General features: G+C 35.6%; 2 protein-coding genes across 4 annotated transcripts; both read right to left on the bottom strand.

Annotated features, from left to right (window-relative positions):
* Positions 1 to 2,539: 2,539 nt before the first annotated feature.
* Positions 2,540 to 5,108, bottom strand: LOC104223563 (transcription factor MYBS3-like). Its single transcript, XM_009775026.2, has 3 exons — positions 4,527 to 5,108; positions 3,524 to 3,729; positions 2,540 to 3,132 (listed from the first exon to the last, which is right to left on the bottom strand). The coding sequence occupies exons 1-3, from the start codon at positions 4,816 to 4,818 to the stop codon at positions 2,833 to 2,835; spliced, it is 798 nt and encodes a 265-aa protein (XP_009773328.1). The 5' UTR covers positions 4,819 to 5,108; the 3' UTR covers positions 2,540 to 2,832.
* A 1,719-nt stretch (positions 5,109 to 6,827) lies between these two features.
* Positions 6,828 to 12,725, bottom strand: LOC104248068 (inactive protein kinase SELMODRAFT_444075-like). 3 transcript variants are annotated; one of them, XM_009804256.2, is made up of 9 exons: positions 12,028 to 12,725; positions 11,323 to 11,477; positions 11,146 to 11,240; positions 9,965 to 10,989; positions 9,465 to 9,625; positions 8,353 to 8,429; positions 8,125 to 8,264; positions 7,852 to 8,001; positions 6,828 to 7,325 (listed from the first exon to the last, which is right to left on the bottom strand). In XM_009804256.2, the coding sequence occupies exons 1-9, from the start codon at positions 12,206 to 12,208 to the stop codon at positions 7,279 to 7,281; spliced, it is 2,031 nt and encodes a 676-aa protein (XP_009802558.1). In that variant the 5' UTR covers positions 12,209 to 12,725; the 3' UTR covers positions 6,828 to 7,278. The 3 variants fall into 3 exon arrangements, with proteins under 3 accessions (XP_009802558.1, XP_009802557.1, XP_009802559.1); XM_009804255.2 differs by having other exon boundaries at positions 8,117 to 8,264; positions 12,028 to 12,722; XM_009804257.2 differs by lacking the exons at positions 6,828 to 7,325; positions 7,852 to 8,001 and having other exon boundaries at positions 8,176 to 8,264; positions 8,341 to 8,429; positions 12,028 to 12,724.
* Between the last annotated feature and the right edge of the window lie 335 nt (positions 12,726 to 13,060).

The raw sequence follows: 13,060 nt of genomic DNA, 5'->3' as shown, positions 1-13,060 counted from the left end.
ACTAAGAGTCCATTTTCACGAACATTATGTTCGAATCCTACAACTTCTGCACAATTTGTGGCTTCTTACCTTCGAGATTAAATTCTTCACGAATGACGAAACAAATAGTGAACAGTGACCCTACTTTCAGATTCCTGGTCAGGAACTGAATTGAGACAGAACATCAAATGGATATAAGGTAAGATTTTGCATCCTTGTTGACAATTTAGAGGCAGTAATAGGACAATGTCTGGACTCTGGACCCTGTTAGTGATCCAAAGCTATTACATCAACAGTTATTACGTCCTGACTACTCTCCAGAAATATGAATTCTTTTTCTCGAAGGGTCATCAATAGGATCCTTGATCGTACGATCATCAGCAATCTTAAACATGCACATAATAATACCATATGGTATGAAAGGTGGAAACTTGTCCGAGTTTGGCCTCATCCCATTTCTGGACTCATTCATTACATAAACCTTTCCATATAATCCAGAATTTGTCGTGCCTATGTTTCGTAGATACGACAGCCTGACCCAATTTGCAAAAGCATAAAGCAGTGGTCCTTTTGCAAAAGCAACAGCTGGTTTGCAGGAGTGGGCCAAAAAGTGTAATGACTACTGCGATTGTTATGTACGTATATTGTAGCTTCCGGAAATTTGCACATCACAATCAATCTCGGGTCCGATAATAACTCAAATTAGAATCGAATCACATTCCCAAGATTGAGATTAAACTCAGACGTGAGTCTAGGGGTGTGCATTCAAATCGGTTTATCGATAAATCGAATCGATTATTTGTTATCGGTTTATCGATTTCGATTTATCGATTTCGATTTCAAAATTTTCCTTATCGATTTATCGATTTCGATTTAGATTTTGTCCTCTTCGATTATCGGTTAATCGATAAACCGATAAGCTACAGTAAATTTTTTTTAGATTTTTTTAATTTTTTTTACCCTTATTCTATAATACCCTTTCCTTTACCCTAAGTCCCTAACCCTATTATTTCCTCTACCACATTTAAGGAATGGTCATATTTAAAGCTCAAGTGAATGAAGTTCAAATTAATGGAAAACAAAATTAGCCGTGATGATGTATTTTGATTTTTTGTTTGTTTATACCGTTGGAGTGTTGGTGACATACATTTGATCCCTTACTTTAGTTTCGTTGCATGTGCTTGTTGACACAATTTTTATGTTATAAACGGTGCTCTTCTTATTTTAGCTTCCTTTTATCCATATTAGTTAGGTGTGTTTGTAGCGATATACTTTCCGTGGAATCCCGTAAATTTTCTTATTGGTGTAATCGATAACCGAATCGATAAGCCCCAAAAATCGATAAATCGAAATCGAAAAAATCGAAACCTTATTGAAACGATAACGATAAGCATATGTACAAATCGATAATCGATAAATAATTATCGATAATGGTCAAAATCGAATCGATAAATCGAATGCACACCCCTAGACGTGACCTTATCCAAAACTAATAGTCCATAGCATATCCGTCTTTTATGATTAATATATACATTTAATGAGTTCGTTGAATGAAACATTGGATGAACTTTCTTAATGTCTTTTTAGTTAACTTTGCAAACTCAAATATGCTGGAGTTCTTGCTCTGCAATTCCAATGATCAATTGCTTAAGCCAAGTGCACCGAGTTTTTTGAAAGATTTCACACCATTAAGAGCATTACTGTATATCTTATACTAGTATTTAGCTTCTTTTCTTATCAACTTACAATGTGAAACTTTGCCACCACAACCAACACAATGGTGTGTTGAAGGGCAGGGGCAGGGACGGGGTCCATAGAAAGCTTCTAGTTTTCTCACTTGTCCTACTATAGTGGTCCAACTCACAAGAGACCTAAAGGACAGCTTATACATGTCTTGAATCAAGAAATGCTAGTGAATGGACATTTATTTTGTCTATATAATCCTACTATATATTCAATTTTGTAGCATTGTGCACAAAGAATTGAACTGAATCATTAGTGTTATCAAAGGCAAAAAGTAAAAATAAAAGACCCCAAAATCTATTGAAGCATTAAGTGAAAAATATAAATAAAGTACGAGTTTTAATAAAGAAAAACAATAAATGATGAGGTGTACGCCTTGGTGAATACACTAAAATACAGTTTGAGCGGGCCAAAGCACATAACCTACTTTGTAATGAGTTCAAGGCTTAATCATGTCTCAAGAACGCCTCATTGATTAGAGTTTGAACAATCTTAATGAAAAAAAAAAATGCACTTGAGTAAGGTTAGAATAGATAGGTAGAGTGACAATATCCGTCGGTATAGAATTTAGATGCTCAGAAGTCAGATGTGTGAAACAAAAACAATCATATCTCTGATGTAGGCTTTAGCTTTAATGGATAAAATAAATGTTGGGAGTAGGGGGAAGAGGACAAATCTCTATCCTCCACAGGAAACATGTGAATAACTATGAATACAGAGATTATCAGTGTTATTTATCAAGATATGGAGGTATGCTTGTTGGTTCAAAGGACACTTTCTTAAAAGTGAATGCACGATGTGACAATTGACAACTTGGTATACCAAATTTATTTGCGTTATGCCAAACTAAAACTCCTAAAACAGATGTCCTCCAACCCAATTAACCCCACCCATCACCCCTCAAAACAAAAAAAGAATGGGTCGATATTATTATTCACCCATTATTACTTTCTAATAGTACGTAATATTTGAGAAAAATGCTTTTCTCTTGGAAAGTCGTTGCCTGAAAATTTGATGTTAGAGATGGAGAATAGAGTTATTACAGGAGTTTACATTCTATATAGTAACATGATAAAAGGAAAACACATTCATTATAGCATAGAGAGTACGTTAAGTAACAGGAATAGGTCCAATTAGAAAGGTATTAGGCTTGCTTTTATCCACATTTGTTGGAGCTGCTAGACTTAGCTCCAAATCAAGTGCTGCTTCCACTGGAGAGTTGGACATAATAGTAGAAGAAGACATGACCATCTGATGAGAAGCAGAATTGAGATCCATCAAATTAGATAAACTAGTTTCTTGGCAAACTTCATTTAAGCTTGTTATCCCAGTTAGAGAATTTGCATAGTCTGGCTTGGTATTAATGTAATCGGTTATAGCATCAAGATGGTTCTTGTTGTTGCTCCTTACCTATCATGTTCAGAAAAATAACACATTAAATTTCAAATATATTATATTTGATTAGTAATTAAAGTGAAAAGAAGAGCGTATTGATTGGGATTTTTTGAGAACTAAATAATACTAGTAATAATGATGTCTAATTGATAGTTATAATAAGTAGTACGAAGTTAAAAGTTAAGATAGTTATAAGAAACATGACTTCTGCTAGTAAGCGAGGGAAGTCATTTTTCTCCGATTTAATGAAAAATATTTTTCTTAGAAATACTTTGCTATTAACTATGCAAAGACCATAGAATGACTATGTCATCAAAAATATTTTTCTAAAAAATGACATTGATGGTACCAAACACATAGAAATAGAAAATATATAGGCGATGAGGATCCTATATAGTATACGTACCAAGTCAAAGAGGCTGGAACGGCGCTTCTTACTGTTGATGAGATGATGAGTTGATAGTCTGAGGAAATACTTCTGAGCATGACTAGCAACTTGAGTTGGAGTTCTTGTTGTCACAAAGTTCCTTGAAATTCCTCTCCAATCTCCTTTACCTAACTTCTCTAGTCCCACTAAGAATGTTCTGTGTTCCTCCTCTGTCCATGCAACTCCTAAAATCATCCAACAATATCCATATAATTAACATTAAAAAAATGTGTGTGTATTTAAATCAAATGAGACACGGTTCGAATTTCAGTAAAAAATAAAAAATGTTAGCTGGTTTTCTTCTCATCTGCTTAATTAAACTTTGATGGATAAAATTATCTATATCTATATTGGCGTAAAGTACATGTATCCGGTGAAATAGTCTAGCTAGCTACAATCAAAGTGGCTCATATATAGCACCGCCTTTATTAAAAAAATGTCAAAATATTAATAGAACGACTTTGACTAGTTACATTGTAAATAGGCCAATCGAAAAGAATACAGTCCGACCTCTCTATAACCAATATTCTTATATAAGGACACTTCACTGTAAAAGTCAAGTTTTTCCGAAACCAAATTTCATGCTCTATTATAATAGTATATGGTTTCTATAACAACAATTCATGATAACATCCAAAAATATTTGGAACAAACGAGATTGTTATAGAGAGGTTTGACTGTAGTTTAAATCATACATGCATGAAGATATTGGAAAGGAATGTTCAATTGAGAGAACAAACACAAAACTTTTCCTTTCACAAAGACGAAGATGCATGGTTATTAAGATTGCATGCCAAAAAGGGTTTTCAATACCTGTTGAAGGGAAAGAAAACATGTAACTCTAGTTCTTCTGAAATTGTTAGTCAATCCTATTTTCGATAGGGGAATCTGATTTCGACAATTATTTTCATACAACAGTACCTTATTATACTGAAAAGTAGAGAAACCATTATACATCTAAACAAGAATAATTATTCCAAACCTTTCCTTCTATGTTGATGAGCTTGACCTAAGAGACAATCAGAGAGAGAACCATTTGTGCAACTAGTCTTTTCAGATGAAGATAAGCAATCTAAGCTTAAACTTTTCTTCAAGTGAATATCATGAGAAGAAGAAGATGATGATGAAGATGAAGATGAAGATGAAGAAGAGATATTGTCAAGTACTTGCACTCCAAAGAGTCTTAATCCACAGCTAATGACACCTACTCTGAAACTGGTGCAAGTTCTTGAATTATGACCTATCTTCCCACAATGTGAACACTTTCTCCTCATTTTTACCTAGCTACAGAAAATATTATTAACTTCCCAAACTACCAATTACTCCAAGAACTCAACATCCAGAATGAGTTTTCTCGTTTTGGTTGTGGAAAGAAGAGGAAATATTAAGTGGTTTATATGAGTAATAATATGTTTTGTAGTACAAGTTGGGTCTTATGAAAATAGGAGCATACACCAAGTGAAGATGATTGGATTGCCACGTTACTATTTGTTTTTTCTTGGATATTTTCCCAACTTGGGTTCATGACAAGAAATCAAGGAACAACTCCCCTTCCTTTACATATTAAAACACACAAGAAAGGATATACTTAAGTAGTAGAAGATGGTATAGGTTAATTTATCCTATGAAATATCATAATAATTACAGTATCAATTTTCTAGATTTGAATATGTTGTGGGGGTACCCTTTTACATGTATTAATTATTTGCGCTAATATTTCAAGCATTTGCATGTGTTTAAGCATGTAAAACCTCAACTAAACAATAAAAAAGTACCCTTAACTAATATTCATGTAATGGAAGATTTGTCACACCATTATCTCATATCTCGACAATTATAAAATAAATGGTCATCAAGCTAAGGTGATCAGGATAAAATAATCACTTGATAAATAATATTATCTACAATGTTAGATAAGCTTTTTTGTTGGGAAATATCTCTAGAATTTTTTAAAAAAGTTTCTAGTAAGTACTAAGTAATACATAATTGTACCGCACAATATAGTACTATATTTTTGTTTAGGACAATATTTAGCAGGTCCATATAAGTGCACCAGATATTGGAAAAGGTGATTCAAAATGACATAATAATAATAATAATAATAATAATAATAATAATAATAATAATAATAATAATAATAATAATAATAATAATAATAATAATAATAATACGCTCTTAGAATGTGAAACTATTACATTCACAAAGAACTGAAATATAAATACCGAATAGGCCGGTCCTAAATAATATTTTTAAAATAAAGAGATCAACAACTTGACATGTCAACTATTTTGGGTCTTCCATTTAATCATTTTTAACCTGTATTTTGTCTGCCAAAGACTTGGCTGTCACACCATAGTCATTACTTAAATCAATGAACTGACCAACAATTTACAACTTAGATCTAACTTAGATTTGGACGCGCATATATTTTATTACTCAAAGTTTTTGTAGTTAGATATCTTATTCAACTTGGCTTTATCTCATAGTAGAGTTCTACTTAAAATATTAGCGACCAATTGCTTCATAGAGTATACGTCAAAAAAGATGTATACTTATTTAATGGTTTTATCTCTATCCTTCTAGGGAACTATATAATTTATGGTCAATGTACTAAAACCCCATCAAAATCATGATTTGGCATAATTATCCCAAGGAAGGAATCTTGATTTAGGGAACAAATCAAAAGATAAACTTTCTTTTCCTGACTTTATCACTTGCCGTAATGTTTTATTTATATATATACACACACGTCTCATGACCTTGCCACAAGTTGGGGGTGATTAAAGTCTAGAATATTAGACAGCCAATCTTTTCATCCTTTGAGGTCTCATGAATTTAAGATAATGTTTCCTTTTTGCATCCGCTGAAAGATGTCTTTCATTGTGCATTAGCCACTAATACAAACTTGGAACATTAAACAAAATGATGATAATTAAGATTCCACATAATTGAGCATCCTCTCAAGTCATAACCAGTTGGACTTCCAATATCAAGTTTTAAGTTACATAAGAAAAAGATCTTCCTCTTCCTAGGTCAGCAAAACAGCCAAGTTCTTGTTTTCCTTTTCTTTTTTTTTTTTTTTTGGGTGGGGGGTGGGGGGGTGGGGGGTGGGGGGAGGGACGGCTCTGAGGTAGAGGCTAGAGAAAGGACCTGTTGGAAATTTTTTTGCACAAGAGGCCCAATACTTTTCTCATTGTTAGTAGCTTCACTACTTAGACTTTAGCGCGAAAGTAAAATGTTACGGGAGAAAGGTTATTTCTGCATTTGTTCCAGGTAAACAGAATAAAGTTCAACAAAATTGTGTATTCAAGACATTGCTTTTTTGAAGCCAAAAACCATTACGGACAAGCTACAGTTTCACTGCCATTCCCATATCCAATGTTTCGTCTTAGTTCTACTATGAATAACAAATCAAATAATTTTTACACATTCATACTTATCACTGCTATACAGCATCTATAATGCATGTGGATCATAAAGTGTACAAAAAGAGGAATAAAATGTGGTTGATGATTGTGGGAGGACTAAAAATGGCCATGACATTCTTGTTTTTGCCGATCATGTAAGCTTCCCTTGTCTCGTACATAGGAGAACCTTTCTGCCCGTGGAATCTTTTTGCAGCCCCCAGAACAGTTGGAGCATTATTCTGAAACGGCCCTTGCCAGCTTTGGCTCAATTATCTTATGTCAAACTTGACTTCTTTTGAAGACCAACTCCAAAGCATTTTCATTTTACTACAAAGTTAGTTCACTAACACGTCGCCTTCTAACATCCGAAGTACCTACATGTGCAATGAGAACAACAGAGTGTACATAAGACTCATATTAAAGTAATTCTAGGGTGCTGCTAACATGATGTTAAGTTTAACACTGAAAGTAACATGAGCTCCGCCCATTGAAAATATACAGTGACGGCTTTAACCTAAACTCCTGCTACTGTAAAACAATAGGAGACAACAACAACAGACCCAGCGTAATCCCACAAGTGGGGTCTGGACAAACAATAGGAGACTCTTCATTTATAATAACTTCACTCAATAATGATCTTTTACAGCTACCACTCATGAAGAATCTATTAACATTAGGTCCTCCCTGTTTTCTTCTTTCTTTCTTCTTTTTGTTGTTTCTTTTTCCTTTTTTTCTTTGGGGGGTGGGGGGGTGGGGGGAATAAGAAAGCAATAGATCAACGCGTAACAGGTCGACGCATATAGTTAGCTTCCAGATATAGATGCTTTTGCAGCAAAAAAAGACAAACAGTTCTTTCACAAGTTTTCGTTTTTGGACAGCAAACTTCAGTATATCTCTTACCTGGGACATCCTCGGCCTTGAATGAGGGTCCCGTCGAATGCATAATGAAGCACAATGTAGCATGCCATGAATCTCCTGCTCCAAGTAGCAGTCCCCTAGACATGGGTCGATGAGTACAGAGATGGCACTCTTTCGCAGTAGAGGACGTGCCTGGTCCATTTGGAATATTAAGGATAAACTATTAGTACTCTACACCATTAAAGCACGGGTATATTGAGATTTTGATGTGACCATAAAACACAAGAAAAACTTAAAGAACTCATACCCACTCACTGAGGGACTGTTGGCCCTTGGGGCGATTAATGTCTATAGCTTTTCTTCCGGTAACAAGTTCCAATAGTACTACACCAAATGAGTAAACATCAGCTTTTTCAGTTATTTGACCACTTTGAGCATATTCCGGTGCCAAGTATCTGAACAAGAAATATCGAATCAATTAAAAGGCTGAAAGATAGTGTTAGTCGGGGCCAACTGTGTTATGTTTCATACTTAGCTATTTACCCAAATGTTCCGATTACTCTTGTATCAACACCCAAGTCCCCTTCTGGCTGCCACCTCGCCAGTCCAAAGTCTCCAACCTATATCACAAGGAAAAAATGAAGAGGGGACCTAAAAATTAAAGGATGAAAGAAGAGAATAATACACGCAAGCCAGAACAAGCAGACAGATCATTTTGTGACCAATTTTAGACAAAAAAACAGCCTACTACATTTTAACGACGAATTACTTCAGATATTTCCGAGTACTATTTCCCTTCCATTATGTTTGAAAACAACAACAACAACAACAACAACTACTACTACTACTACTACTACTACTACTATGCCGCAATTTCAAACAAGTTGGGGTCAACTAAAAGAATCCTCACTAATCATGTTCCCATTTAAATTCATCTCAGGTCAACATTACACAAAATAAATATAAAAACAAAAATACCTGAAGTACTTTCTATTTCCTACTGGCATAAGTATCTCTAATAGGACTAAAAGAGTCCTAGATAGTATATGACCTGAAGTAAGCATATTAACAACATTAAAATATCTTCTCAACTAATTGGTATCGCCTATATATATTTCCTGTTCTTCCATTGAACTTCATATCCATCTTAAAAATTGTATCTTTGCGACACTCATCTTGTGGATGTGTTGGACTTAAGCAGCTCAACATTTACTCCTATATACCATTACTGGTCTTATAACTACTATGTAGAACTTACTTTCCAGTTTGGTAGGAATCCTTCTATCACATAACACCCATGTAGCACTTCTCCAATTCAACCATCTGATTTTGATTCTATGTGTAGGTCTTCATCTATCATTTCATTCTCTTGGAACATAGTCTTATATTTGGATTGCTTGCATTTAGGCACCATAATCTCATCTAATGTCACCTCGACTTTACTCTTTTTTGTGCTAACTAAACTTGTAGTGCATGTATTCAGTCTTACTTCTACTTATCCTAAAAACCTTACTTTCCAGAGTACTTCTCCTTAGAGAAAAAGATTTACAAGATCATCTAAAGCTTATAACTTTTAAAGAAATAAAAGAGGACCAAAACATGACCAGAGATTCTTGTAAAAAGATAAACATAAAGTGTACAAGAGCAACACACACCAATGGTTCAAAATCATGAGTTAGGAGGATATTATTTGGCCGCAGGTCACGATGAACAATACAACCTACTCTGCACTCCTCGTGCAGGTATCTCAATCCTCGAGCAGCTCCGACGGCAATCTTTTGACGTGCTGGCCAATTTAATGGATGTCCATTACGTCCTGCAGGTTGGAGAAATTCATTATCAACAAATAAATATGGGTTGCAGAATTTGTGACAGGTTCCTAAGCTTTGTTGTTCCCTATTTGCTCCACACATTAGCAAAGAATATAGTTCTCATAATAATCGACCAGATATAGTGATTTAGATTTAGCAAAGAATATAGTTCTCATAATAATCGACAGATTTTTGTAGACAGGAGTTACTTGTGGAAGTGGAACCACACCAAAAATAAAGGCTTCAATTTTTACTCAATTAAAGCATTTGAATGTCACACATTGAGAAAGACATGAGATGTAAAGAGGATTGAGAGATAAAGACAGGAGTGGAGAGGCTGGTACCATAAAGGTGAGAATCTAAGGAGCCATTGCAGATGTATTCATAAACTAGCAACCTTCTTCCATCCTCCACACAGAAGCCGATCAGCATCACAACATTTCGATGCTGAGCACAGCTCAGGACCTCCACCTCAGAGCAAAATTCAAGGTCGCCCTGCGAACTAGCCGATTTGTATTGCTTGACTGCTATGACTTGTCTATCTGGTAAGTGTCCACGATGTACAGAACCATATCCACCCTCAGCCAAAAAGTTAGCTTGTGAAAATCCACCAGTAGCACGTTCGAGCTCAGAATAAGTGAACCACCTAGGTGGTTTTCCAAATACAGGTGCCTTGTGTTGGCATATTGAACAAAGTGGAGGAGGATCAGCAGGAGAATTTTTGGTTAATGACATCATTTTTCTCATATTATTGTTTACTTCCAGATCATGTCTTTCTTTCTTTAGACGAACTCCAGGGTCCTGATCACGTCCAAATGATTTCTCCGGGGTAACATCATGCTTCAACTTTAGCAATGTGCCTTTGGATCTCGGTGAGTCTTTCTTTAAGAAACTTGAATATTCCTTTGCTGCAATGAGAATGTCTTGCATCCATTGGTGGGAACATATGCTTGTTGTAGGAGAATTTAGCTTTTCACTATCTGTGTCAGAATCAGATTCATCTGAATAATGATTGCATTTATGCGAAAAGCTCTTCTTCATATCCCAATTGATCTCAGAGAAGAAAAGCGGAGAGGCCCCTATGTCTAGACTGGAAATCGAGGATGTCCCGGCGTCAGTTGTGGTGAATGATGAATGCTCTGGACTACTTGCTGGAGTCACGTTTGGCACCCGAATCTCATTCCAGGGATCATCAGACTTTTCACCTAAATGTTTTGAAGAAGCTCGTGACCTACGGGAGACTTCAGTGTCAGTGTTAGGCGATCCAATGAAATTCAACCTAAGTACTTTTGGTTGAGAATTTTTCATCTGAACAATACTGCAGTCCAGTTGTTGTTCCATACATATTCTGGCCTCTTTTTTCATCCTCCTGAACATGAGTCATCAAGGAAATATGCATTTAGCACAAAACAGATTCAAATCAAACATCATGCACCAAGAGAAACTAAACACCTACAATCTAATCAGATGCAAAACACAAAGTACTAATGCATGCAAACATGAAATAAGATTTACACTGTATTACTTATCCAACACCACCCATCGTGTCTGAACTCTCCTGGCTTCAGCAGCCACTACTCCAGACTGCGACCCAGAAATGACTTTGACCTTCACCTTTATCTGTGAAATAAAACTGAATGATGTTTGAATCCCATGTGTTCCTTGAAGGAACTATGATTTCAGAATTAGATGTATCACTTACTTTATCTGGATCATAAATATCATGAAGTTGAAGCAACATTTGAGTGCATGATTCTGTAATGAAGTCCTTCTGATCTAAAGTTGTTCCAGACAATGATCTCCAGTTGCTATTCGTGCAATCACTGTTAAATCTAGGAAAACCCCAAAGCCTTTTACCTGAAAGTGTAGTTCAAGTCACTTTAACATATTGCTCTATAGCAAATGAAAGGACAAATGACAAAGACTGAAGAAACTAGAAACACACATGGAACTAGCGTAATTCTTGCACGGATCAAGTTAAACAGGACAATGACATGAATCAAGGCTTGAGCTAGCAATGGCTCTACAAATTCTGGAAGAATATGCCTATTCATTATCAGGAAAAACGGTGAAGTTTCGCTTAGTTAAAGACACAAAGACAGGTAGCAAGCAGGGATTTTGGCCAAACCACCTATAAAGTAGAAGGATTGATGTCTGGCATAAACTAAGTAACAGGGCAGCCCGGGTCACTAAGCTCCCGCTATGCGCGGGTCTGAGGAAGGGCCGGACCACAAGAGTCTATTGTAAGCAGCCTTATCCCCACCGTTTCCACGGCTCGAACCCATGACCTCTTGGTCACACGGCACCAAGTTTACCCGTTACCACATAAACTAAAAAGTATACTCATAAAAGCATTTTTAACACTAGTAGTATGTAAATGCATGTTAGGGCAGTTGATAAAGTTTACTTGAGCTATGAGGAGGAATGAGCACGAGCAGCTTAACAGAATCTCCAGGTTGAACCACATGAGTTAATGCCCAGATAAAGGCACTTCTTGATATATCTCTTGAAGCATTCACAGCAACAAGCACCACTCTCTTTCCCACATCCATGCTTCTATTAGTCCCACTCTTCTCTCGCAGATTCATCTCAATCCTAACCTCTAAAAAGTTAATTCTTGATTATTCCTCAGAAACCCATTTCAGCAAATATCTTTTTGCCCAAAATAACAAAAAGATTCCTCCTTTAGACTGCCACTTGCTAAGTTTATAAAACAGACCAAAGTCCAAGATCAAGAATTGGACTGTAACTGAAAAAATGAGGAAAGTATGAGCCAGAAACAGAACAGAAAGCGAGGTGTCATGATTTTCTGGGGTTAAGTAAAAAGGTAAAGCAGAAAAATCCAAAAATGTCAGTAAAGCAGCCAGCAATTGCAGGCTTGATTTATCGCATCATTTTTCAACAGGAATTCAATTATTGAGATAATCAAATACGTACAAACAAGAGAGAGGTGCCGAACAAAGAATTGATAAAAAGCGCATCAAAGGAATGGAAGACAAAGACAGTGAAAGGTAAACAAACGTTGAATTAACACTCGTATTCCAGCGACCCCACAAATTAGACACCAGCAGGAGAAAAAGTCTATATACTCTTTATTACTAATTACTAATGGAATCAACGATGTCTACACTCCAAGAATATTACGTAGTAGTGTCAACTGGAGCAGCTTCATTTTCTTTTCTTTTTTCTTTTTCTTTATAGTACAAACTTTAAGATTTTTAAAAAAAAAGGCGATCGTATGTGTGGAAAATTTCTATAAGCTTGAGCTCTTCAACTTCAGTATAGACAGTAATGTAGTATGATTTGTAAACGAGTTGTACTAATTTTAAAATAAAATAATAAAAAAATTATTTAAAATTATTTTATCTGTTATGCTTCTGGGCCTCAACAAATCACCTATATGAAACTATATTACTCTCACTACTCAAATTTTACTATAA

This window comes from Nicotiana sylvestris, chromosome 7 (genome assembly GCF_000393655.2).
Source record: "Nicotiana sylvestris chromosome 7, ASM39365v2, whole genome shotgun sequence".
Classification (NCBI taxonomy): domain Eukaryota; kingdom Viridiplantae; phylum Streptophyta; class Magnoliopsida; order Solanales; family Solanaceae; genus Nicotiana; species Nicotiana sylvestris.
This window is presented reverse-complemented; position numbering and strand designations above follow the sequence as displayed.

Bases quoted from the DNA above. Each gene is read 5' to 3' on its own strand.
- LOC104223563 (XM_009775026.2), bottom strand. From the start codon at position 4,818: ATGAGGAGAAAGTGTTCACATTGTGGGAAGATAGGTCATAATTCAAGA. The intron at 3,730-4,526 runs GTTTGGAATAAT...GGATGATTTTAG, and splicing joins TCATCAACATAGAAGGAAAG to GAGTTGCATGGACAGAGGAG. The intron at 3,133-3,523 runs GTACGTATACTA...TGAACATGATAG, and splicing joins GTTCCAGCCTCTTTGACTTG to GTAAGGAGCAACAACAAGAA.
- LOC104248068 (XM_009804256.2), bottom strand. From the start codon at position 12,208: ATGAATCTGCGAGAGAAGAGTGGGACTAATAGAAGCATGGATGTGGGA. The intron at 9,626-9,964 runs GTACCAGCCTCT...TCCAACCTGCAG, and splicing joins CTTAGATTCTCACCTTTATG to GACGTAATGGACATCCATTA. The intron at 8,265-8,352 runs GTAAATAGCTAA...TTTCTTGTTCAG, and splicing joins AGAGTAATCGGAACATTTGG to ATACTTGGCACCGGAATATG.